We start from the raw sequence: 27,207 nt of genomic DNA, 5'->3' as shown, positions 1-27,207 counted from the left end.
ATGTGTAAAAATAAAAAATATATATATACTCACCTGGTGCCGGCAGACAGAGTTCAGCGCGGCAGGCTGCAGTTCTCCTGAACTGCTCTGAACAGCTGTGAGTAGTATTCAGCAGCCGGGGATTTAAAATCCCCGCCTGCTGAATAAGATGCCTCTGAATGGTCACAGCCTGACCAATCAGAGGCCAGCCCTCACTCACACCCATTCATGAATTCATGAACCCCTTTCCGACAATTCATCCCGCGATCGCCGGCAGCCCATTGCATTCAGTGGAGTCGGCTGTATTGACGGCTCCATTGAATTCAATGGGCTAACATCGTTCTTCTCTGCCACAGCTGTTACAGCTGTGGCAGAGGAGAACTTGCTGTGTCGTTCCCATCATTTTCTTGAATTGCCAAGATTTTCACACATGAAAACCTTAGCGAGCATCGGTGAAATACAAAAATGTTCCGGTCGCCCATTGACTTCAATGGGGTTCGTTATTCGAAACGAACACCCAAACATCGCGGGAAGTTCGTTTCGAATAACGCGAACCTGAACATTTTGGTGTTCGCTCATCTTTATTAGCCATGAATCGCTCTGGAGCATCAAAATATGGACTTAATTCTATAAGTGAAACGTATTTAAAATAATTGCCCTCTCTGATGACCTTGAGAATGGAATAGAACTTCTACAGCAAGACAAAGAAAGTACAAATGAGTACATGTAACTGGTATGAAAATAACCATTTGTTTTTTACATAAACAGATTAATGACCTCCAAGAAAAAGAACAAAGGACGGCTCTTACAAGGGAGGTCTAACGCCAACGATGAGGAGAACCTTCAGTGCAATTCTCTTATGTAGGTTCCAGTGCTCCACAGCTACTGCTACTATTAATCCTCCAACAAACAACATGTTCGTGTCCTTCAGGTACTGCATACAAACCTAGGAAAATCACACTGGTTACTGTCACTTCAAATTATGGACCCCACTCCCCAATCTTGAGCACAGTGGTCTTGTGTCCCTCTCTGCCTGTAATTGTGAGATCATTTTTTCCCCCACAGTGATGTCAGAATGAGTGAAACGCTGGCCAATCATGCACTGCTGGCGCTCCATGAATTTCAGTGGGGCTGACGGAACTACCCAAGCACTTGCCCTTCCGCTATACCCGCAGTCTCATTGAAAGTAAGTGAAGCATCAGTGCTCCATTCAGTCTTTTCCTCACTGTGGGGAGGGCGGTTATCCTGCATTGAGGAGGATGGGGGACACAGGACTCCATTTCTCGGGATTTGTGGGCATCTCAGCGGTGTAGATTATTCCCCGGATAGCAGATAATTTGTGATCCTGGTGTAAATTATTTGTCGTCAAAAATGGCTGCCAACTATTCTGTTTATGTTTTATCAATTGCTTAAATTACAATGAAATTAGTAAAAACAAAAGGATGACGACATTTCATAGAATCACCTCAATACAAATGGAATGGAAAAGTTTACTTTGAGACATGAAAGGCGGTAAACTGTTTACCTGCTTCGATTCCAGAATACCAAACATCGGGAACAAGAGGACTGGCAGCAGAGCAGTGACTGCAAGGGGTATGACCTCCGTACACCAGTATACAGCCATGAGGATTATTGAGTAGGCACAACTGGCTTCCTGGAAGAGAATGAATATGTGCTCTTAAAGAAACATCTAAATACTGTAAATCTGAGGATGCTGTCACACAAACTGGAATATTCTACTACAAAAAGCAGAATAATCCACCATGCAGAAAAATCTGCACCAAAATCCATATATATATGAAAGGCCATTTTATACTCATATATCTGGTAGTAAGTTAAGTATTTGAATAGTTGGACTATAGCATGGAAGATGAAACAGTAATGGTCTTTTGAAATTGTGGAATCCAACCAATACAGGTATATGAAAAGAGAATCCAGTCATTATAGGGACTGATCAGTTGTTACAAAGTTTCCGTTATTTATCGTTACTATAGTTCAATTAACTTACTAATATAACCCATGTTGTAATATTTCCAGCTGATGCTGTTGATCATACCTTCAAATTTCACCCATATGGAGTGACTGTACAGCCCTGGTTAAGTTGTCATGCAGTCACCAGTGGATTGTGGAAAGAAATGAACTGGCTGCCCTATGCTCTATCCTTAATGCTTCTACAAGTGCATGAGAGTTGAGGAAACAACATTGTATAGCCAGCTGTGTTGTTTCTGTATCTCAGAAGCTATAGAAACAATTTTACATACTGTGCTCCACTGTTACCTTAAAGGGGTTGTCTCGCGAAATCAAGTGGGGTTATACACTTCCGTATGGCCATATTAATGCACTTTGTAATGTACATTGTGCATTAATTATGAGCCATACAGAAGTTATTCACTTACCTGCTCCGTTGCTAGTGTGCTCGTCTCCATGGTTCCGTCTAATTTCGCTGGCGGCTTGCTTTTTTAGACGCGCTTGCGCAGTCCGGTCTTCTGCTCTGAGCACGAGCTGCTTCAGTGTGCTCCCCGCTACAGCTCTTCTGCGCATGCGCAGACGAGCTGTAGCTTCTCGGGAGCGCGCTGGAGCGGCCATTCTGCTACCATCCTCTCTTAGAGGAAGGTGCAGAAACTTCAGCCGCCCAGCCGTGCCACCCAGCCGCCCAGCAGAGCCGCCCAGCCCAGCCCAGCCGTGCCGCCCAGCCGCCCAGGTAAGTGATGGGTGACGGACTGACGGGGGTGACGAGTGACGGACTGCCGCTGTGGCCCCGGAGCCTACCGCTGGGCCCCGGGGCCTACCGCTGTGGCCCCGGAGCCTACCGCTGGGCCCCGGAGCCTAGCGCTGGGCCCCGGGACCTAGCGCTGGGGAGCCGGGGCCTAGCGCGGGGGAGCCGGGGCCTAACACGGGGGAGCCGGGGCCTAGCGCGGGGGAGCCGGGGCCTAGTGCCGGTTACCTGCTGCCTGGCGGTGGGTGACTGTGGCCCAAGAGCGTGTGCCGTGGTCGGCGGCCGCGGTGGGTCCGGTCGGCGGCTGCGGGGCGTCTGGTTGTCAGGGAGACACAGCTGGTAGCGTCTCGGGAGCGCGCATGTCGGGCTACAGCAAGCGATGGGAAAAGAGCCGGCGGCCATCTTGGGGAAACTTTTTATAAGTTGCTGGAACTGTAAGTAGAAACCGGCTATAAAAGTCATTTACATGGGTGATTAGTAATGTATGCTTAATAAGGGGGACTGGGCAAAAAAAATAATTCACTGCTTCCTCGAGACAACCCCTTTAACTCCTACCGTATCTTCTTCTTTGTTTCCATAATTCTGGCCAACAGTGGCCAGAGTTTACAGGCTAGTATGGTATTCACATCTCAGTCATGTTTGGCTGATATAGGAATACCCTTTTAATTTTATAATATCAATACTGTTTCTTCCTATTGCCCTATAGCTCCGTGTTTTTTAGTAAAGAAATAAAAATAAGAGCTCACCGAGAGCATCTCGTAAAAGTTCAGAAGCCAAATACAGGATATTGGTCTTTTTGTACTCTACATTCTACAGAAGCCACCTATACAAGTGTCAAATGATCTCCTGATGACAAAATCTAACGCCAATTACTCTCTACTGCTTCTTCTGCATCTCTCTGCAACATTTATTACGTCGTTTCTCTTGCTGAGAACAATCACATTCTGCAACATTTGACACTGTAGATCAACTGCTTCTCAGGATGCTCCACTCTATAAGCCTTAAGGACATTGCTCTCTGGATTTTCCCCCTACCTCTCCTGACCACATATTCAGTGTATCATTTGCCGACTCTACTTCTCCTCTTCCCATTGCTTGTTGGAGTTCCTCAGGGTTCAGTCCTAAGTCCTCTATTATTTTCCAACTTTCTTTTCCATCCATTATTTGGCTTTCAGTAACATCTCTATGCCAATGACACCTAATTACACACCTCTTCCTGAGACATCACACGTCACAACTGCAAACCACCAGTGATTTTCTGTCCGCTGTGCCTTTTATTATGCTCTTTCTCTATCTGAAACTGAATCTTTCAAAAACTGAACTGAACTTCTTATGTTTCCTCCATCTGCTAACCAACCTAAACTTGATATTTCCATCTCAGTGTATGATACTACCATAACCCCCAAGCAGCACACCCACTGTTTTGGGGTCATATTTGACTCTGATCATTCCTTCACTCCCTATATTCAATTACTTGCTAACTCATGTCACCTCAAAAACATTCCGAAAATCCATTCTTTTCTTACTGTAAATATAGCAAAAATGTATTGTTGGCCTAATCCATTCTCAGTAACTCACTACTGATCTGTCTTTCTCTCTAATCTATCTTGAATGCAACAGCGAGGCTCATCCAGCCTATGCCATTCACTCTAACAGTTGCCATTCTACTATAAAATACAATTTAAACTCATCACTCTCAACCATAAAGCTCCCCACAGTGCTGCACCGCCCTATATCTCCTCCCTCATCTCTGTCTTCTATCCTACCCATACTCTCTATCCTCCTAATGACCTTAGACTATGTGTCACCATAATTTGAACGTCCCACTTCCATCCCCAAGACTTTTCCCAAGCTGTTTCAGTTGTCTGGAATGTGCTACCCCAGAGAATCAAGTTGCTCCCCAATACCAACAGTTTTAAATGTGCCGTAAAAACACATCTCTATAGATATTAAGGATGAGCGAGTATACTCGCTAAGGCACTACTCGTTCGAGTAATGTACCTTAGACGAGTATCTCCCTGCTCGTCCATAAAGATTCGGGGACCGCCGCGGCTGACAGATGAGTTGCGGCAGGGAGCAGGCGAGAGCGAGCGGGAGAGAGAGATCTCCCCTCCGTTCTTCCCCGCTCTCCCCCGCAGCTCCCCGCCCCGCGGCGGCCCCCGAATCTTTAAGGACGAGCAGGGAGATACTCGTCTAAGGTACATTACTCGAACGAGTAGTGCCTTAGCGAGTATACTCGCTCATCCTTAATAGATATATATATATCATATCTCCTAGTCTCACTCGTCCCTATTTGCCCGTTTCTTCACACTCCATCCAAACCTGATCCCCTCACCCCTACACTGTAATGCATTTCTTACTTGCGTATTTATAGATATTGGCTTGTGACCAGCTCTTGCAGCTTTATGTGAACTACACTATTTATTTAAAGCATAGCTGGACTATTGTAGAGAACAAGCACCTTTTATCTCTTGTGTCAGCCCTATTTCCTCATAGATTGTAAACTCTTGGAAGCAGGGTTCTCGCTCCTATTGTTTAAATTCTTTTTTCCAGTAGTTTAATACTATATGCAATCTCTGATTTTGTCTGTACATTAACCATCTGATTTGTAAAGTGCTGCAGAATACATTGCCACTACATAAAAAGTATCATTAACTAATTTACGGCTATAGGCAATAATTTACTGAAAATCTGTGACATGTAAAGAATGCTGTGCTGGCTTTTTGCCATTTCTGTTGTTATTTCCTGTAGGGCACTTCTTCCTGACCAACCATGGTGCCTACATTGGACTTGTGAATTAGTTTAGCATTAAACATAATAAAGACCAGATACATCAACTTAATATAAGGTTGTGTGCTTTAAATCATAGTCGAATGTATGAGTGGAATATCTTGGCTCATATAATGTTTATATACTGAAGGTGGCAAGTATCCCAGCTAAAATGCAAATAAATGATCATGAAATCGCTGTAGCCAAGATACATACTGTAAATCAGATAAGATACATTAATCAATGGAATCCATTCTTTTCAATAGTGTGCTTCCTGCTCAACTGAGAACCATCTATTTATTCAGGAGACCGTATAACTGGTCTATATGTAGTACAAGTAGCAGGCTAGTGACCGAACTCAAACCTACAGAACATAATTAACTGACTATTCTGCTATAAAAGCCCTATTACACTGGACAGTGATGGGGAAGGGAATTCCGTCGCCCATTCCCGAATATTGCCCTGTCTAAACATTCCATCAATGCTGGCTTCTTGTTCTCCAATATTCAAAGAAACAGAACCGTAAAGTATATTACAGGCTGGAGACACTTGGATAATCGTCTCTGTTCTTAGTCCCTTTTTTTTTTTCATCATTAAGGTGGCAATTTAAAGTGACCCTCTGTTCAAGGGACAAAATTTGTCCAGGACCAGGAGGGGGGAGTAATATTACCTGTCACTCTTTTTTGTGCCATTCTTTCCTGAATCCACAGATTCTCATGGCCCCTGTTTGTTCTTCCAAGATGGCCTCCATACTTTTTAGACTACCCAGTGCACACTTAGCACTGGTGGTGCATTAGTAGTCTAGTCACTTCACACTACGTGCTGCTTGCATGAGCAGAGCTAGCCAATAAGAGCAGTGTGAAGTGCTTGAGACTACTGATGTTTAGTGTGCACCAGGTAGTAACAGGAGCAGGGCCATCAAGAGGGGCTATGTGAACTAGCAGATCCAGGGGACATTGGCAAAGGAAGAATGGCAGGTATTATTACTCCCTTATCCTCTTGTCCCCTATCTTAAAGAGTATAACATAAATGTCTAGTACTTGAGGGTGCTACTTCTAGGACTCACATTTGTCAATACAATGGGGGTCCCCTGTCTCCCTTGTCTACCAAGTGAGGCATATGCTCTCATTGTGCCAAAACAGACTAATAAATGTACAAGTAAAATTTTTGACATAATGACATAGTGCGATTCTTGCTGTCCATTTCACCATATCAAAGAAAGTAAATTATTTAGCAAAATCAACGTTGTAGACCTCTTCTGCTAAGCAGGTAATGTTCTGACCACTAAGTTACACTGTGGTTCCTGTCTGTCAATTTCACCATATCAAAGGAAAGTACACAATTCAGTGAAATTGACATCATACACCTCTACTGCCAAGTGGGTAATGTCTGCCTCTTTTATCTTGTTCCATGTGTCCTATACACATCAACCTCTGACCTAGTGACATCAAATTGATATCAAGCCATTTAAAGGTAAACTTGTGTAGAACTATCAGCCAAAGGAAGTCTGAAGGAAATCTATGAGATGTCATGCCAAAAGATCTAGAAAGGCCATTTATAAGAAAAAAAACATTCAAAAATAAATTAATAAAATCTAGTTCAAAGTTCAAAATATACACATCAATTAGCTGGTCCTGAAACAGTTAAAGAAGTCAAAAATGATACACATGTCATCCACATAAACTGACCCTGAAGTAAATGGAACAAGTTAACTTGTTATTGTAGAAGCAGGTTGTACTATAAACCACTTTGTATTTACGCTGCTGTTGCCGAAGGAACACAACCTGTAACATCCAAAGTCTTTTTCCATTTAGAAGCTCCATTGTTTACTGTAATGCAGTGGGTGTGGACTCATTGTGTCACTGACTGTTTTGGCTTTGGGCTACCCTTGATGGCTGATTTAAGGGGTCCTTGTGAGGGATGTGGCCTTTGGTACGTGTCAGAACAGGCAGAGTTCAATCAACATGATTAACAGGAAGAAGGTCAGAACAGGCAGCATTCAGGCAAAGTAGTCCGTATTACAGGTTGAGGTCAGGACAGGAAGGATTTAGAAAATTGAACCATCAGGTAGAGTTTCAAAACCAAGAATCAACCAGAATACAGATATACCTTCACAGAACCGCTAGGAACCGATTCCTCTGGCACTTCCCATTGGATGAGGGTGCCTTAAACTTCCTGGAAAGAGCCAGGATAAGAAATAGACTGAAAGGTGGTTGTGTGCACTGGGCCTCAAAAAAGCAGATGCAGCAGCTAGGGAAAAGGTGTGGCATCTGCTGCAAAGAAGATGTGGAACAGTAATGCCTATGACAAGGATTGGCAACTGAGGGAAGTGAGAGAAGGACCGATGGCTATAACATTTACATATACCATTTGTATGTTAGGATGGAGCTATAGTACTATTCACTGAATGTATTCCTAAAACGTAACTTTTATTAAATAGTATTTTAAAACCTCAGCGTGCCTTAAAGACACGACATAACATAGACAAACATACACATACAAGGGCATCTCTATATTGAGCTAGTAAAAAAAGATGCTAGGAAAAAAGCCCCATATGAGTGGATAGCTCATGTAACAAAAGGAAGGCACCTATATACGAAATTGGTATACGTTGGTGCCAACCAACAGTAGTACAGGGTTAATGACCGAAACCGTAGTGGAGCAACTCATAAATGTATAACAAATCTCTCAGAAGAGAACCCTCGACAAATGCCAGAGGTGTATGAGTTGTTTCACGAATATAATTTAATTCGTATTTGGTTCTTGGTTTAACCGGAACCGCGGTAAAGCAACTCATAGATATGAAAAATTTTTCCTCAGAGGGGAATCCTGGATGAATGCCAGAACTGAATAAGTTGTTCCACGAAATGTAATTTAGTGCGCATTTAGTTCTTGGTTCACGAATGTGATTTAATTCGTATTTGGTTCTTGGTTCAACGCGTTTCCGTCAGAGAACTGACTTCATCAGGAACCTATTGTTGTGGAAGAGTAGTACTAATGGGTGCAATAACCCTAGCTAATGTAAAAGAGCAAGGCTGCCGTCACTTGGCGTAACACGGATGGAACGATACCACGAGGCCCGAAGGTAATGCTGTATGGGCTCTTGGACCGTGCACCCCTCTCTAATATTCCTGGAGGGTGGACAAATATCACCCAGACCAGTCGTCTAAAAGCACAGTCTGTGCAGACAGACGGTCACCCAAAGATAGTGGTTAACCAACAAGCCTTCAATAAAGCCGAAAAGTAGATACTTATAACCAGCCTATTCTAAAGTAACCAGATTCAATATTGTTGCTAATAGGGCAAAATCCCCAGTAAAGAAAGATAAAGTAGGAGCAAGAGAGCTAAGCAGCAGCACCTCCAGTCTACCATCCAGGAATACATTCAGTGAATATTTCCAAAAAAGTCTTTCTCGGTATTCCACTGCCTCTGTGACTTCTACGTTTTTGATGGAGCTATAGTACATCTCAGGTCACCTGTATGACAACATATTTGTCAAACACAGTGGATGTGAATCCACCGAACGATAGACTGTTTTGGCTTTGAGACAAATCCTGAGGCAACAGCTGAGGAACCTCGTTCTTCACCCTTTAACCCCACCCATCAGGATGTGGTTCACTGTGGGTCCCCAGGTCAATACACAAGAAGTGGTCCCAGTTTTGTGGCAGTTGTTGCTATTATAGACTTAGGCATGGTACCTGAGGGTATGAACAGGACCATAGTCAGACAGTCCAGGTTATGGCAGGCAGAAAACTTCAGTACAAGGAACAAGCCAGAGGGTAGGTCACAGAGAACAGGTTTAGCAAAAAAGGTCAGGGCAGGCAATGGACAGAAGCGTGTTTAGTATCACAAACCAAGGTCACGTGTGGAGACAGGAGTCAGGATAAGCCAAATGTCAAAATTTGGAGAATCAGGACAAATGTGAAAGCGCACCTTAAGCAGATCAAATAGACCAAAATACTCAGGCATCCTCCTCAAGGGGAGGATGCCTCATACAGGCAGGTTTATACTGCGATAGGCAGGCGAGCAAGTCTAAGTGAAGGGAGGCTATTGAACTCTGACCTATTGTTGCAGAGGATCGAAGAATACGTTTTTGAAGGTCCTTCTCCTTTTTGAGAGGGCTTAGGATAGACAACATCCATGTGTACTGTTTTTAGTGGCACTTAGGTGTGAGAAAGCATAAAAATAGTAAATAAAATCATATATAATTTCAAATTATATATCCCTTTACAGTCTCCCCAGCCTCGCCTTCAGTTAGGGGATCATCGAAGACTCTACAGATGTGCCTTAATATACAGTATTTGGCCTTAACATGAAACTGCATACTTGATTATGTTCACCAGCTTATGAAGTGTTAAACACATAGCATTCATCTTTCTACTCTAGATGTGCTAGGTACAGTCAGATTAAACTTAAAGCAAATATTTTGCTATAGTCTTATGTATCTATTAAGTAAATAAGTCCAATGAAATGTAATAATTCTGATGAAAGAGGTTGTGTCATCAGTTGACTGAACAAATATCACCACAGGTGAGGACATCAGAGCTAATCTCTCAAGTAGGCATGGCAGAACAATGTATTCCATTAACAGGTTTTAAGGGGTTGCAACAAAGATTACTTTTATGAACTTTTATCTTCAAACCACAGGATAGGTAATAAAGGTTTGATTGGTGGAAGTCTCACTACTGACACTCCCACCAATCCCAAGAATTGGGGTTCTAAATCTCCCTCTTCTCATCATTGCAGGATTGCAGCACTCACCTGTTGTTGGGACTTGAACCCAGAAGCTCCTGTGCTACAGGTGGTGGCCCTGTATGTTGAGCTATACAGTTCTCTGCATAACCTTGTTCTTGTCCCTTGCTTCTGCTCCTGTTTCCCGACTGGCTCCACCCTGTTCCTTAATTGGACTTCCTATAAAAACCTGGCCCTTCCTCCTTGCATGATTATTGTGCTCCTATCCCGGAGTCAAGCTTCTCTACCTACCTGCTTCTCCTTGTACAATTGCTACTATCTTTGCACTGACCTCTGGCTTCCCCCGATTCCGCTACCTGCCTACTCCTTTTCCCGCAACCGATACTACCTGTATACCGACCTCTGGCTTCCCCTGACCATGCTACCGGCCAGCACTGGTCACAATAAGAGGCTCTGAACCTGCATCTGATCGTTATACCTGTAGTAATGACAGATTGAATGGAGGGGTGATCCCATTGAAAATGAACGGAGCAGGACTACACATGCGTGACCACCACTTTATTCAATCTCCTCATTGCGGCTGGTGTAGAAAGGGGACAAGAGACCCCCATTCTCGGAATCAGTGAGGGTATCAGCAGTGAGAAGCCCACTGCTCAAACTTTTATCACCTAGCCTGTGGATAGGTGATAAAAGTCGTTTTTGGTACAACCCCCTTAAGGAAAACTTTGGGTGTATGTTAGCCATTCACATTTATCATCATCCATGGGTAATAAATATTAGACTAAGGGAGGGTCGGAGTGTTGGGATTTCAACTGATTAGTGCAGTGGACCCCAATTAACCATTGCTTTAACCAAGACAGCTGTGGTAGTTAGGAGTTGTATGCAGTGGTGGTATGAGCACTGCTTCTTCATATAACTCTATGGAAGGGTAGAAACAGTAGAGTGGGTTGATGAGTGATAAATGTTGGCAGTTGGATTCTTAAAATATACATAACGCTATTATGCTGTGGTTATATGTCTTTCTGTCTGTTTGTCTATCTATCTTAATTAGAAAAAAAATTGTAAAGCTCCTGTATTCAAATTTTTTTTATTTTATGATACTGGCTATTTCCAATTTTGTAATTATAAACACTCAATACTAAAATGAATGGGAGTCAACTGACAGAGAAATAGCACTCCATTAAAGGGGGCTGTCCAGTTAGTATATTCAATTTTAGGTTTTTTACCCATCCACTAGATGGGTGAAAACTGGTCGATTCATGGGGGTCCAACTGCTGGGATCCCCACTGAACCCGAGAATGGGTTACGCATGTCCCCCCTATTTCATAGTTCAGAATGCCTTCTCCCATTTCTTTAATGTAGTTGCGAATGGCACGCTGGTCACACATGCATTGCAACAGCTCTATTTATCTCAGTAGCGCACACAGATAGACAAGAGCTATTTACTCCTATTTTCGTCAGCCCCATTGAACTAAATGGAGCGATTTCACTCCACTCATTTCAGTAGGACTGAAGGAAGTAGCTGAGTCGTATCCTCAACTATCTCTCTCTGCTCCATTGAACTGAATGGAGCTACTGCCATGCATGCGCCCTGCCGCTCCATTCATTTCAATGGGGCAGACTAAAATAGCCAAGCATAATGCTCAGTTATCTAAAGGAGACAAATGATAATTAAAGGCCCCCTGTTTTGCTATATTAATACATTCTCAGTTTATACATCCCATGGCGGCCACATTCCCAGGGTGGGGGGTAGTCACACAGTTACTGAGGGGCCATAAATGAACTCTGACCATACAAGACTTGTTTTATCCTGAATGTCAGTTGCTGATGGTGTAAAGGTCAAAAGTAAAAGACCACGTCTGCATGTATGAATGTATCCAATAGCATTAATCAACAAATGTTAATCATCCAATTGGGATGAGGAGTTGAGGTATAATGAAGACTGTATATGTATAAACAGAGTGGCCTCCCATTCTGGGAGCATTATCTTGATTTGTGCTAGAGGTGTTATTGCTCCCAGTCAGCTGTGAATAAACCTGATCTTCCTGAAGACTTTGTCTCTAGTGACTGGTATGCCACAACATGTCTGTCTGCACCATTGAGATAAATGGAGCTACTAGGACCAGAGGCCTATTCCCAACTGATCTATCAGTTTTCACCCATCTAGTGGATCGGTAAAAACTTGACATTTCATAAACTACCTGGACAACTCATTTAAGTGATTAAGTACAACCCCTTCCCATGGAGTGGCAGGAGATATGCATACAGAGTCTTATCTGTGCTTATAATGTAGCATGTGGACATCTTGCCTTTTCTAGGACTTCAACTGTACAACAAAACTGTATGTAGATCCTCTACTTTCTAATGATAATAAAATGACTCTGCTTGTTTTCTCCCAGTCTATACAGAAAAGCTGAAAGCTGATCTACACGAAATGTCAATGTATTGTGTTAGCAGCCAGTAAGGTTTGTTACAAAATAAAAAAAAAATGTTTTTAATAAAACATTATTTAAATAATGTCATTTTTTAAAAATTATGAATTCACTTTAAGGATTTTGCTTTAAGATCATATTTACTCTAGCATTACATTTTTATGATTGCGGTAGAATTAGTTTCTGGCTTCGAACCCATTGTGGTGTGTACTAAGACCTTGTGACTTAACATCTCTTTGAACAGAGAAGGTAGGCTCTCTCTGCCAGCTATTAATCTAGTGCCCTGCTGGCAGCACACATGAATTGTTGGTCCCTCTCCAGTATTTTAATTTTCTCTTAATACAGTAGGGGCAGTTTAAAGTAGGTTATCTACTTACACCAAGACTTACAGCTGCCAGTGCACTTCTATGCACTATCTATGTAGATTCAACATGTATCCTTTTTGTGCAACATTTTGGAATGTAATCCATAATCTATTATATTCTGTATTATCAAATTGTCTTTTTTTTTTCCAACTAGCTCTTGCGTGACACCAGCAACAGAGAGGGGGGTAGTTTTTATCTAATCGGAACTCCACCCTGTCAATGCCCTGTGGCAGTATTTCTTAATGTCTTACATTTTTCTTTTCATATGAGAGGTTTGGTTGCATAGTGGCTTAGCAGCAGAGCTTTATATAGAGTCTCGTTGCCCAGTAAAAAGTTAGTCATTTAAAATAAAAACTTGTGAAACTTTACAAAAATTGAGTTGCTTTTTTAAAACAATGCAAAACATGCTTATGGGCTCTTTCACACGAACGTATATCGGCCGCCGATTTCACGGCTGGCTGATATATGCTACCATTTGAAACATAAAAACTTGTGAATGGGCACACAAATCTAACGTTTGTATGCCGATTCAGACGGCATGGGCCTCGGTGCATATACATCAAGGCCACCTTGCCGTTCCCCATTCCCTCCCCCTCGCCGCTGACCTCCTCTCTGGCTATTTGCAATGGGTGGGGCATGGTGGAGCTAAGCTCACGCCTCCTCCCCACCCCTTGTCAGCAGCCAGCAATAGGAGGAGGCAGGACAAGGCGGCGCTTAGCTCTGCCCCCATCCCGCCCCCTCCCATTGCAATCACCTGGAGAGGAGGAGAGAAGAAAAAGGGAGCTTAGCAGTCATACTGCTAAACTCCCTCCCACCTCCCTTCTCTGGCCGCTGTCATTGGCTCCCATAGAAGCCCATGCAGCGGCCGACGTATCCTAGCCCAAAAGATAGTATCAGGACTATCTTGTGAGCCCGATGTAAACGCGCCTGGCACTATATTGGCCCGGCCAGACACTTTTATGTTGCGGGAATACGGCCATGTGATCTGATGCATTGGAATCCAATGCATCAGATCAAAGCGTATATCGGACGACCGTAAAAACGGTGGGCCAAGATACGCTTGTGTAAAAAGGGCCCTAAGGGATATTGTACTATATACATAGATATATACACCTATTTAAATAATTCTAAGTAAGACAGGCTAATAAAGGTAACACTATTTGTAGAATAGAGAAAGAACAGTCCTTCTTTATCCATATACTCCATGAGGGAATACAACTCTGCTCAAATGGATTAACTGTGCCTAAAAATGTTCTCTTTGGCCAATGCAGAACATAACTGTCGCTAAGACTAGAAATGAAAGCATGTGTGATCCCTTCAAGTGAAAAGTGCATCTGAGGTGCTTCACGATTCAGTGCGTAACCTATCATACTGAGAGAAAAGTAACTGAGACCTGTGTGTACTTCTGTCCCAAACCGCATAGGTTATTCTAGGGCTTTCATGGGGCAGATACATAAAGCGTATTTATTAGGGTTTTGAAACATTTCCAAAAACTATGAAAGGACATTCTACATAGCCTGGTTCTCTTACTGTAGGATTCTAGATGACAAGAATCACAATAAGAATCAGGTGGGTACACAACTTTTACTCTGCGAACTCCAAGCATGACATTACATTAAATGACAAATGTAAAATCCTGACAATTTAGTATATAATTAGCTGGTAATTTTCTTGATTCTAAAACTGCCAACTTCACACAATGACATTAGGATTTCTGTATTTCTGCTTATTGTTGGGACAGCCTGCTAATTTTGTATCTATAATATCTATGGGGCTTGGCAGGCAGCCTCCTGACATCTCCTATTAGGAGAACCAATGACCAGACAGACTGGATTTGTATCTGTCAAATAATATTTCTTTTGCCTATACGCGTTCCGAGATTGTATAAGATGTTGATGTAGGACCAAATTCTGGCACCATTTTTGAAACAATATCCAAAAGGCACAAAGAAAACATTTGATGCATCTTGTTAGGCACGTTCAGATGCTACATCCCAAAAAGATGAAAGAGGATTAAGAGAAACAATAACAATGGTAGGCAAGTTTTCAGATTACGTTTATGTGAATCCAACACCGGTTGTGTCATGGTTCCCATCTTCTATGTAGCAAACTCCATGTGGATGGCAGCCAGGGAGCAACCTAGATAGCACGGTAGGGGTGAATATGTGAAACAGAGACCTGTTTAGTCTCCATTTCATATTTTCTGGCCCCATCATCCTGTTACATTAGATAGAAATACTTGCCAAAGCCAAACAAAGAGGTCTCCGTCTCACATATTCACTCTTATGGTGCCATCCAGGTTCCAGCCTTAGGCCACTTTCAGATGAGCATATTGTAACACATTTGTAATACAATGGCTCAATAAAAAATGATGGGAAAACCTCTTTAAATGAAAAAAAACTTTTTTTCTACGGTAGTTCCAGACAATCCTTATAACTCCCATAATAACAGAACAAAAGTATAGCATGAGGTATATGCTTTCTGTTGCATATTTAAAAGCATTGTAAATAGAGATGAGCGAGCGTACTCGCTAAGGCAAACTACTCGAGTAGTGCCTTATGCTAGTACCTGCCTGCTCGTCTCAAATATTCGGGTGCCGGCGGGGGGCGGGGAGCGGCGGGGGAGAGCGGGGAGGAACGGGGGGGGGGGGAGATCTCTCTCTCACTCTCTCCCCCCGCTCCCCCCTGCTCACTCCCGCAACTCACTGCTCTCCCCCGCCGGCACCCGAATCTTTTGAGACGAGCGGGTAGATACTCGCATAGGGCACTACTCGCTCGAGTAGTTTGCCTTGACAAGTGCACTCGCTCATCTCTAATTGTAAACCTTAACAAGTTTACTGGATCAGGTGGGGTTTATGTTGAGTATAGGAATGCCACACGTATTTCATGGCCTAGGCAACTTTAAGCTAAATCCATTAACTAGATGAACCCTTCGTGCATGAACTCCTATCTGACTCATTTCTTTTCATTCATGTAATTAGTGTAAAGTTCTTGTAACTTCATCAGTTGAGTGATTTTCTACCTTGTATATTAGTCAGCAGGTAGATAAATCCTAAATTAGAAGCGCTTTCATTTACCATTTTATTACTACTCCTAATCTTTACTGACAGCTACCTGTTTTGCTGAATTATTTAGCATAATGGGACCATATTGTGACATGTCACACCTAACATAAGTTGGAACCAAACTAGCAGCGTAGGACTGCCAAATGTGTTTGTAGGTTTTACTGTCCGGACATCTTCTAATACAATTTGGTTGTAATTGTGGAGGACCCCGGCAATCCTGATTACAAGTACGTGCCAGTAAAAAAGAAAGCTGTAGTGGCTAGAAGTCTATGTTGCTGGCCCCTCCATAAATGTCATACATGTCATGTCTTCTATAGATGGCTATGCAAAGTTGTCTAGTCATTTTGTTATGTATATTGCACAGCTGCAGGAAATAAAGAGTTAAATGTTTGCATGAGACTGGGAGATGCTTGCACATGTATCAATTTCTGTCTTGTCATATGATATGAGTGAGCTTATAAATATGAGTATTTTGGGTGTGGTAGGCAGTTAGTTCGAGATTTTTTGGGGTTCCTGAGTAAGAGTGCCAGCCACATGTGGGTACCATCAACCCTCATGTGGTGAAGAATGGAAGAGGAGGATCCATATGCCAGTAACTGCGGAGGAGAGAGCGTTAGCGTGAGAGCAGAGAAACATGGTTGAGATCACCGTGCAGAGGTACTATAATCAAGAGTGTCTGTGGAGTGTCCCTACCCTTATCCTCCTCTGGAGATTTTTCTCGGCCAGAAGCAGTGCCTGTCAGATAATTTGGCCTGTAGGACCCATGTCATCCTGTGTTTTCCTTCCGGACATTAAGTCTACTGTTTTGCCTGCACGGCCATCTTGTATAATTGTGCCTTGTAGTTGATATCAAGTAAAGTTTTGCCAGGCCCTGACCGTTCCCAGGGACCTGAGGTACAGTATGTTACATAAGTCTCTGGCTCATTTATTTACCGCCAAGGGACATTCTGCTGGGTAATGGAACAGTGGCGTCAGCGTGACAACTTCAATGCCCGTTTGCATGTTTATTGGCCATCCCTCCCCTAGGGGTGTCCGGTAGAGGCCCAGCACTGCCCTGGCCGAGGCTATGTGTGTCCCTCTGGGAGGGAGCCTGGTAAGTACCGCCATAACAAGCGTCTACCTTACCCTCCAAGATTCTCAACATATGCTCTGCATTCGGGGTCATCCTACGTGATGCCTCAAAGCCAGCATAGCTTTTACTAATATGCAGAATGCAGATATACGGAGCAATGTCAACTATGAATAGGCTGCAGCAATTGTCCGAGTATATGGCCATTTTTAAACAGTTGATTGACAAGACCCCATTAATTTAATATTGATGGCCTATCAACAGGCCTATCAAATAAAATCCCAGAAAACCCCTTTAATGGGGTTATCAATGTGCGATCGTTGGAGTCCACCACCTGGTACTACCGTCGACTAGATATTTGAAAAAGCCTTTTCAGGCCAGTGATGTCATGTTCATTCAGCTCAGTCCTATTCAATGAAATGAAATGTAGGGCCCAAGAGTGCCTTTTGTGTCATTCCATGTCAAGTGGTTTTAGAAAACTTTGGGAAATTTCTTTTGATACCATGAGTGTGTGGGTATTATTGTATCTTGATGCCACCAGGAAGTCCTGGAGGAGCCAAGATTGACAGGGGACAGGGGGTCCTGGAAGGCCACTAAAAGTAGCTGAAAAGCGCATAGAGCAGGCCCCCCTGAGTATGAAGCGCCTTCTCCTGCCCCGCCGCGGCTGCCCCACAAGAGCCCCCCTCGCTGTCTTCTAGGCGATGTGACTTTCAGCCCGATGCAGGGAGCCCACAGGCTCGGCGAGAGAGACTCTGTGAGCCGCCGGCCACACACTGCAGGAGCAGATGCCGGCCCCGGTCCAGAAGTGGTACAATAATACCAGGTGTGTAATACACAAAATTTGAACAAAATCTGAGATATGAAGGTGGGGAGCATTAGACCACTTGATATAGAATAACTCTTTATAACAGTGCTAACCACACAGTGATCCTCCATAACAGTGTCAGCCTCACAGTGCACCCCCATTAGTGCTAGCTATTCAGTGCCCTATAATAATGCCAACGACACAGTACTCCCTGTAATTCTTCACATAGCTCTCAGTGCCAGCCACACAGGGCCCCAAATAGTGCGAGTGACAAAGTGCCTTCCACAATAGTGCCAGCTAAACAATGCCTCCATAACAGTGCAGCCAGACAGCTCCCCCTTTTAGTGCCTCAAATGACAATGCCCCACATAGGGCAAGCCATGCAGTCCCTTCTATAACAACACTGGACACATAATTCCCTCCATAACAGAGTCTGTATTAATGTCCGTTACACAGTGACCCCAATGGTGCCACCAACATAGTGCCATCAGAATAAATCCAAGCACACAGTGCCCTTATCTATTAGTGCCAGACAATCATTGGTCCCCATAACAGTGCCAGACAATCATTGGTCCCCATAACAGTGCCAGACAATCATTGGTCCCCATAACAGTGCCAGCCACACAGTGGCCTCCAGAACATTGCTGGCCACACAGGGCCCTCTTTATAGCCGCACAGTTCCTTACACATCAGTATTTCATCTTAATTTGATTAGTATTTGCCTCTGTATGCAATTAGTCTTAGGCTGGATTCACACAAGGATATGCATTTGTGTGCGCCATATGCTGTGAATAGAACCCATTGATTTCAATAGCTTTGTTCACACGCTGTATTTTCCTGCACATGTGCGCACCAAAAGTCCCCATAGAGGTTAATGGGGAAGTGCAAATGCGTGCAAAATATGTTAGGAGATGCGTGATGCTCTGCATAATTGCACAAGAAAAGAACACATCGTGAACTCATTAGACTAATTAGTCATCACAATGGCTGGCACATCGCTGCGTATTTTATTGTGCATGCAAAAAAACAGCAAAATATACACCAATGTGCACGAAAAAAAAATCAATGTTCGTTACTAGAGATGAGCGAACGTACTCGTTTCGAGTACTTACGCACCCGAGTACCGCCATTTTCGAGTACTTCAGTACTCGGGTGAAAAGATTCGGGGGGCGCCGGGGGGCGGGGAGAGGCGTGGCGGTGCGGGGGGTAGCAGCGGGGAACAGGGGGGAGCCCTCTCTCTCTCCCTCTCCCCCCCACTCCCCACTGCTACCCCCCGTGCCGCCACGGCGCCCCCCGAATTTTTTCGCCCGAGTACGGAAGTACTCGGAAATCGCGGTATTCGGGCGAAAAAGGGGCGTGGCCGAGCACGTTCGCTCATCTCTATTCGTTACGTAAATACGTGGCGCTCATGTTCACACCAATATGCATACGCTCATGTAAAGCCGGATTTACTGTACTTTTTGTGTGCACAAATTGCGCACATTTGCTCACACAAAAGAACATGCAGCTATGCTTTGTACCTTGAAGTGGCTAATTAGCCTATTAAGTTTTGTATGTTCTATTTCCCTGCAAAACTGCGCAGAAAAATAGAACGTGCTGCATATTGTTTTGCTTGTCGGAATTGCGCGCGCAAAATCTGCTCTTGCGAATGAACCCATTGCAATCAATAGGTTGTATTCACTGTGTATTGCGTGCACAAATACGTGCGTAAATACGGTTGTGTGAATCTGACCTTAGACTGAATTTTAGTTCCTGGTTACATTTGTTGATATGTAGCATACGTTTGTGCTTATTTTTCAGCTGCTTATTTGATTGCGTTATTTTTTCTCGCCTTCCAGCTTAAAAAAACCCACAAAACCCCCTTCATACCCGGTCCCCAGCCAAAGATTGTACAACTATGGCTTCCAAGAAATTTATGACCTACCGTCTTCACTGAAAGGCTTGCTGAAGAGAAGCCTATTCCCGTATTATGTACACAGTAAGCTGGAGCTGCCAAAGGAAACCTGACTGTTTATTCAGTAATGAACAGAACATAACATTCACTTTTCAATTCCTGCACAACATGGCGTTTGCTTGCTTGTTAGCAATGAATCACGGGCAGTTAATGGCGTGTAACCCAAAGCAACCACTCAGCTGCCATTCTACAATGTAGTTCAACTGGGATGAATAGCACTAGGAAGGTTAAAAGGAAAGAATCCATATCTTTGTGTGACAATGAAAAAGGAATTTCTAACTTTTTTTATTTTGTTCTTCCTTTAAAAAGTTGAGCAATTCCTTTAAAGTGACAGGTCAGGTCAACAATGCTGGCTTATTAGTGAACAGCATGGTAAAATATAAGGGATTCTGGGTAAAGAAGTACATTTTTATGTATAAATTATAATTAAAGTTGTTGTCCCACCAAGTGAAGTTATCCTTTATCTACAAGATAGGGGATAACTATTTAATCGGCGAGGATCCGACCACCAATTCTGGCAATGGAGGTCCTGAATACATGGAGCAAAGGTTGAGCATGTGCACTGCCTCATCGTTCATTTCAATGGGACTGAGGCAGAAAGCCCAGTTCACGTACTTGGCTACCTCCGGCAGTCCCATTGAAATAAATTGGATAGTAGTGTTAAAAATGGACAACTGCTACATTGATTCCTGCATTCTCAGGATCTGTAGTGGTTCCAGAGGTCAGATGCCCAATGATCAGTAAGCTATCCCCTATCTGGTAGATAGGAGATAACTTCATTTGGTGGGACAACCCATTTTATACTGTTAAAAGGACTTTTTCATCCATTTACATTTCTTCCATTTATCATCTATGAATGATAAATGTCAGATTAGTGTAGGTTCAACCACTGGGACCCAGGCAATGACTCTTAGGCCGCCTGCAGACGGCCGGGTTGGATCCCGCTGTGAGAATTCTCGCAGCGGGACCCGACCCGAGGCCATGCAGGGACCAGCGTGGCACTCACCTGCTCCCGCGACTCCATCTCTGTGATGTGCCGGCTGCCGACAAGACGGCGCGTGCGCAGAGCGGAGCCAGCAGCCGGGGAGTGACATTTCTGTGCGGGGCTCTGCATGCCATGTTTTGTTTTCTGCGTGAAATTTCGGCGGACAAATCGCTGGAGTCTGCATAGGATTGCGTTTTCTAATGCAATCCTATGGCAGCTTCCATGGGCGGAAATTCTGCGGGAAATCCCGCCGCAAAATTTCCGCCTGTGTGCAGGGAGCCTTAATCAGCTGTTTTCACAGAGTGCAAAACAAGCTACAGTAAATTCTGCACCAAAATCCACAGGCTACCTGCGAATTTTGATGAGGAATTGAAAATGGTTTAAAGGGAGTTTGTGGGGTCAAACATGCTGTCCAAACTGCAGGCCTCATGTTATAGAACAGGAGGAGCTGAGCAGATTCTAGTTTTATGGAGAAAATGGAATATAGTAAAACTATATAAAGTAAACTCTGCATTAGATGTCACCAGTCTAACCCAGGAGAAGTGCAGAGCAGTCTTAAATAGATTCATAGACAAATCACCGGGTCCCGATGGCATACACCCCTGGGATCTAAGGGAATTAAGTACACAGACCTTTGTTCCTTATATTTAAAGGGGTTGTCCCGCGGCAGCAAGTGGGTCTATACACTTCTGTATGGCCATATTAATGCACTTTGTAATGTACATTGTGCATTAATTATGAACCATACAGAAGTTATAAGAAGTTATTCACTTACCTGTTCCGTTGCTAGCGTCCTCGTTTCCATGGAGCCCGCCTAATTTTCGGCGTCTAATGGTCAAATTAGCCGCGCTTGCGCAGTCCGGGTCTTCTTCTTTTCTCAATGGGGCCGCTCGTGCAGGATGCCGGCTCCGTGTAGCTCCGCCCCGTCACGTGCCGATTCCAGCCAATCAGGAGGCTGGAATCGGCAATGGACCGCACAGAAGCCCTGCGGTCCACCGAGGGAGAAGATCCCGGCGGCCATCTTCAGCCGGTAAGTAAGAAGTCACCGGAGCGCGGGGATTCAGGTAAGCGCTGTGCGGATTTTTCTTTAGGTCCCTCCATAGCAAAGTGGTGGTGATATTTAAAAAGGACTCACAAAGTTAACCCGGAAACTACAGGCTGGTAAGTCTTACTCCCATTCTGGGTAAAATATTTGAAAGGTTTCTAAGAGATGCTATCCTGGAGTTCCTGAAGGAAAATAGCTGTATAACTCCATACTAGAATGGGTTTATGAGAGATCACTCCTGTCAAACCAACCTGATCAGCTTCAAGAGGAGGTAAATTCTAGACTAGACCATGGAGAGTCATTGGATCTTGTGTATCTGGACCTTTCCAAAGTGTTTTATACTGTGCCGCATAAAAGGTTGGTATATAAAAGGAGAATGCATGTAAGTGGGTAAGTAACTGAATCAGTGATAAAAAGCAGAGGGTGGTTATATGGTACATACTCTGATCATCATCACTAGTGGGGTACCACAGAACGCAGTCCTGGGAGTCACCGTTACTAGTGGGGTACCACAGAACGCAGTCCTGGGAGGCACCGTTACTAGTGGGGTACCACAGAACGCAGTCCTGGGAGTCACCGTTACTAGTGGGGTACCACAGGAGGCCTTATTGGGCCCTATTCTTTTTAATATGTTTATTAATGACCTGGTAGAAGAATTGTGCAGTAAACTATCGATATTTTCAGGTGATACAAAACTATGTAAAGTAATTAACACAAAAGAGGTCAAAAAGAGATTGCAAATGGATTTGGATATGTTGGTGGCTTGGATAGAAAAAAAGCAAATGAGATTTAACACTGATAAATGTAAAGTTATACACATGGGCAGAGGAAATATGTGTGACCACTACACACTGGGGCAGTGATGGGCAACCTTTTGAGCTCGGTGTGTTAAAATTCGCCAAAAAAACGAACATAACTCGGGTGGTGTGTCACTTCAAGAAAAAAAACATAAATTCGCGATATTTATAGTTTAAATAACAAAAATGTATAATTGTAATGTATAACTGTATTTAAAAAATCCAAAACACCCAGAGCACAGGACCTCGTATCTCGCTGTCTCCCCCTCACTTATCTCAGTAATGATGAGCCCCCAGGGGTGACAGTGCCCCCACAGCGGCCCCCAGCAGCGACAGCGCCCCCCACAGCGGCCCCCCAGCAGCGGCAGCGCCCCCCCACAATGGCCCCCCAGTAGTAACTGCCCCCCACAGCGGCCCCCAGCAGCGACGACACCACCCACAGCGGCCCACAGCAGCGACAGCGCCCCTCACAACATCCTCCCAGCAGTAACTGCCCCCCACAGCAGCCCCCAGCATTTACTGCCCCTGACAGCGGCCCCCTGCAGCGACAGCACCACCCACAGCGGCCCCCCAGCAGCAACAGCACCCCCACAGTGGCCCCCCAGCAGTGACAGCCCCCCCACAGCTCCCCCCAGCAGCGACAGCAGCCCCCTAGCAGCGACAGCGCCCCCCACAGCTGCCCCCCAGCAGCGACAGTGCCCCCCACAGCGCCCCCCCAGCAGTATCTGCCCCCCACAGAGGCCCCCAGCATTAACTGCCCCCCACAGCGGCCCCCCCAGCAGTGACTCACCACCACAGCAGGTCCTCAGCAGTGACTGACCCCCATAGCGGCCCCCAGCAGTGACTGACCCCCACAGCGGCCCCACAGCAGTGACAGTGCCCCCCGAGACCCACGTACTTATCTCCTGGAAGCTCCGCTCCTCCTGTGCCCTGCGCGCCGCTAGCATAGATGATCTCCGGCGCATACTGTGACATCAGTGTGCTGCAGGACGCTCCTTCCCTGGACGCTCTCGCGGAACCAACAGGTAGGAGACGTCGGAGGACGGGGGGGAGTAGGATCCCGGCTGCACACTGACATCACATCTAGTAGCGCTGGTTAGTGAATACCGGTAGGGGAGCCACGGACCCTGCCAGTATTCACTAACGGGGTGAGCGGCCGCGTGTCAGCGACTATGGCTACGCGTGTCAGTGCTGACACGCGTGTCATAGGTTCGCCATCACGGCACTAGGGGCTCATTCAGGCGAGCGCATTTATGTACGAACATACGTATGCACATAACCATGTGTCTATTAAACCCATTGGTTCCCTATGGTGTGTTCACATGTCCGTGTTTTACAGGCATGCAAACACATGTACCTGCAAAACATAGGACATGCACCATAGGTTCGTGCTGCACATCAATATTCTCCAGCAGGAAATCTGCTCATCACGGAACACTGTGACAGCACTGTCAGAGTGTTCAGTGATAATAGCACTCCCCGTCGGGAGTAAAGAATCCCCTGCCACAGCTTTAACAGCTGTGGCAGAGGATCGCGCTGTTCTCCCATTGCCTTCAATGAAACTCTATCTTTCCACTTTAAACTATATATCAATCTGCTCAGCTCCTCCTCCTCTATTACATGATGGCTACAGTTTAGACAGTGTAATCAAGCTGACAGGTTCCTTTAAATCTGCCTGCAATTTCACATCAAATTCTACAGTTAGACCTGTAGATTTTGGTGTGGAATTCCTGAGCTCCACATCTTGCGGTGCGTCCTGGCGGAATCATTCCACCCATGTGAAAGGCCCCATAGACTTGTATTCTGTGGGAACACCCATGCTCCACTGCAGCTCCATATACAGTACATCCTCTCCACCATTCGTATATACTAGCGTTCAGTGGAGATCTAAATAGTTGGATCCCCCCTGATCTAACATTTATCACCCATTCTGTGCATAGGTGATAAATGTTAATGGATAGAATAACCCTTTTATACCCTTTGCAAATATTTAAGCCCCTTTCCTGATGGGCTTCCTCTACAAAGATTACACAAGCATGCTTATCTTTTACTATCTACTACATTCAGTGCATATTTTAAAAAGGGTTGTAATTACCAGGGAGTAACCCAGAATATATTATTGTAATGGAGGGTGGCGGATGGGCATGGACTGAAAATGATGGAACGGGCTGTTTGGCTTCATCCCAACGCAGTATGTTGCATTACTGATGTTATGATGGTTTTAGCTATCCTTAATTGACTTCACTTCTGCTAAAAGTTCATGCAAATGATAGATCTCCTGCAGCTCTGTACAATGTTCTTATTGATATGCCACCTTATGGTGACACCGTATGTCAGAGATATTCCTTCTGGAAGCAATGGATGCTTGTAGGAGGGAATAACTTAGCATTTGGACCCACAACAAAATCTCAGGTGAAAAGCCTAAGGCTACCTACACACTGTCGAGCGCGATATCAGGCTCGCCAGCGTGCGTCTTCAAGCTGATGCGAGGCGTTTTTCTGACGTAAGCCATTACTTATTTTCTCATATATCCGTTAAACCTCTCAGGCTCTGGGTTTGAGCTTGCAGCACGTTATTACTTACTAATAGGGATGTAATGCCATGATTAGGGACATTAGTAACAGCATTTCAAAGCCATATCCTGTGAAGGGACACATGCATAGAGGTGCTGGGTAGTAGAGATAATTAGAAACTGGTATGACAGCATAGAGAAAGTCTCCCCTCCCTTTCTGCATATGGAAACGTGTGATATAGTGAGTAGTGCAGAGTGAATCGAACTAGAACCCGGGTCAAACTTTGCTAGAATTTGGTTTGCCTCAAACCTAAACTAAGCTTTTAGCAATGTTCTACCTGAAAAACAGTTCTACTCATTTTGTTCCTTGGACACTAGTCTTGCAAACTGGTGTGTAACACTGTCTAAGAGCCATTAAAACCCTGTACAACATTCTTAGAGTGATATTATTTATTGCTTTTATGGCTCTCAGACACTGTTATACACCAGTTTCAGGGGTTTGGGTGAACTTTTGGTTCAGTCCGAACTAATCAAGACCAACCAAAACTTTTTGGAAAAGTTTGGCAAACCAAACGAACTTTTCAAAAGTTCACTCATCACTAATACTGAGTATATATAGTGCATATATAAAATCTCAAAAAATATGTTGGAACAATAATAAACTCGTGATGATTAAAATAATGACATACATTTAAAATTATTCCTGCCGTTATCACTATACATGTAGAATCTAACATTAATCCATTACTAATTTGTTTTATAAATAATCACTTCTTCATATAGCACATACATATTACACAGCACTTTACATCACGTGATTTTGGGGTCTGTTCCCATTGGGCTTCACAATTTTTTAATTCACCTATATTTTTGGAGTGTGGGAAGAAACCAGAGTACCTGGAGGAAACCCACAAATACAGGGAGAACATACAAACACCATGCAGATGTTGTCCTTGGTCATATTCGAGTCTAGGACCCGAAGTAATAGCCTTAACCACTGATGCAAGCAATAGTACATATTCTGCATTCATGAGAATAAGCAACTTGTTGTATAAGTAGAGTTTAGATCATAACGATATATCAAAATGTTTGTCAGGTCAAGAATAAAAGTTTCTTCTCATTCCAAAAACATCCTATTGTGTTAAACTCCATTTATATACGAATACAGTCATACATAGGCAGTGAAGCAGTGACGCATAAGTGCATAATAAAGGTATTTTTCCATATTAATGATTACTCACCTTTGTACGGATAACAAGTGGTAATGGTAGCAACAACAGAGGCGTCGCAAACAGAATAAAGAACCGCTTGCAGCTCAGAAGATGCTTCACACATGGTGCCATCCTACGGAGAGGCAGATATAACGGATAAAGTAGGTATGAATCCAAGTACTTTCTCGGATTTCCGCAGAGGTGTCGTGTCCTTGAAGTGCTCTGAAGATGTGACCACCCTAGGAATCCTCACATTGATATAGTGCGGAGGTAGATAGTGGGAGGTAATCAAGGTTTGTTTCGAAAGATCTTCTGTCAAACTGCATTTCCAAGGCAAGGTCACAGTCCAACCTCACTATACAAAACGATTGGGTGGAGAAAGTCTTCCTGTCAAACAGCCTGTATCAACTGCAATAGATAAATGAGATGGTTAGGTCTCACGAGTGTCATTGGCTGGATACGCATAAAGTATGAACCTATGCCCAGTGCTTGCATCAGCATGCTGCCCAATGGCATAAGACAACTATTGGGACATTCCTGAGCCCGCACGGATAATATTTGCATAATGATGTGGCTTTAAAGTTTCACTCCGGGTGGAAGTTATGCTGGGAGCTCTCCAAGTACATCATTGCATCAGTGCAGCGATGGGCTCTGGACTCTGTCACCATCTGTTGGACAATATTGAAACTGAACAAGGGTGATAAAGGAGGGCGAAGTAGACAAATCTGCTAGTTTTGTGATATTATATAATAATATATAATAATATTTGGTAATATTTTATAGACCTGCTTGTCTCCCTGTACTACTTTTAACG

At 44.1% G+C, this 27,207-nt stretch overlaps 1 protein-coding gene across 1 annotated transcript in view; it reads right to left on the bottom strand.

Annotated features, from left to right (window-relative positions):
* SLC13A5 (solute carrier family 13 member 5) overlaps positions 1-26,932 on the bottom strand; it is a 65,103-nt gene extending 38,171 nt beyond the window's left edge. Inside the window, exons 1-3 of the mRNA XM_066599612.1 lie at positions 26,424-26,932; positions 1,505-1,633; positions 789-925 (exon numbers count right to left, since the gene is read on the bottom strand). Of these exons, the coding sequence (XP_066455709.1) occupies positions 789-925; positions 1,505-1,633; positions 26,424-26,525 (368 nt within the window). The 5' untranslated portion in view covers positions 26,526-26,932. The remainder of the gene's footprint in view (positions 1-788; positions 926-1,504; positions 1,634-26,423) is intronic.
* Between the last annotated feature and the right edge of the window lie 275 nt (positions 26,933-27,207).

This window comes from Eleutherodactylus coqui, chromosome 4 (genome assembly GCF_035609145.1).
Source record: "Eleutherodactylus coqui strain aEleCoq1 chromosome 4, aEleCoq1.hap1, whole genome shotgun sequence".
NCBI classification, from domain to species: Eukaryota; Metazoa; Chordata; class Amphibia; order Anura; family Eleutherodactylidae; genus Eleutherodactylus; species Eleutherodactylus coqui.
The sequence above is the reverse complement of the archived record's forward strand: the minus strand, read 5'-3'. Positions and strand labels throughout refer to the sequence as shown.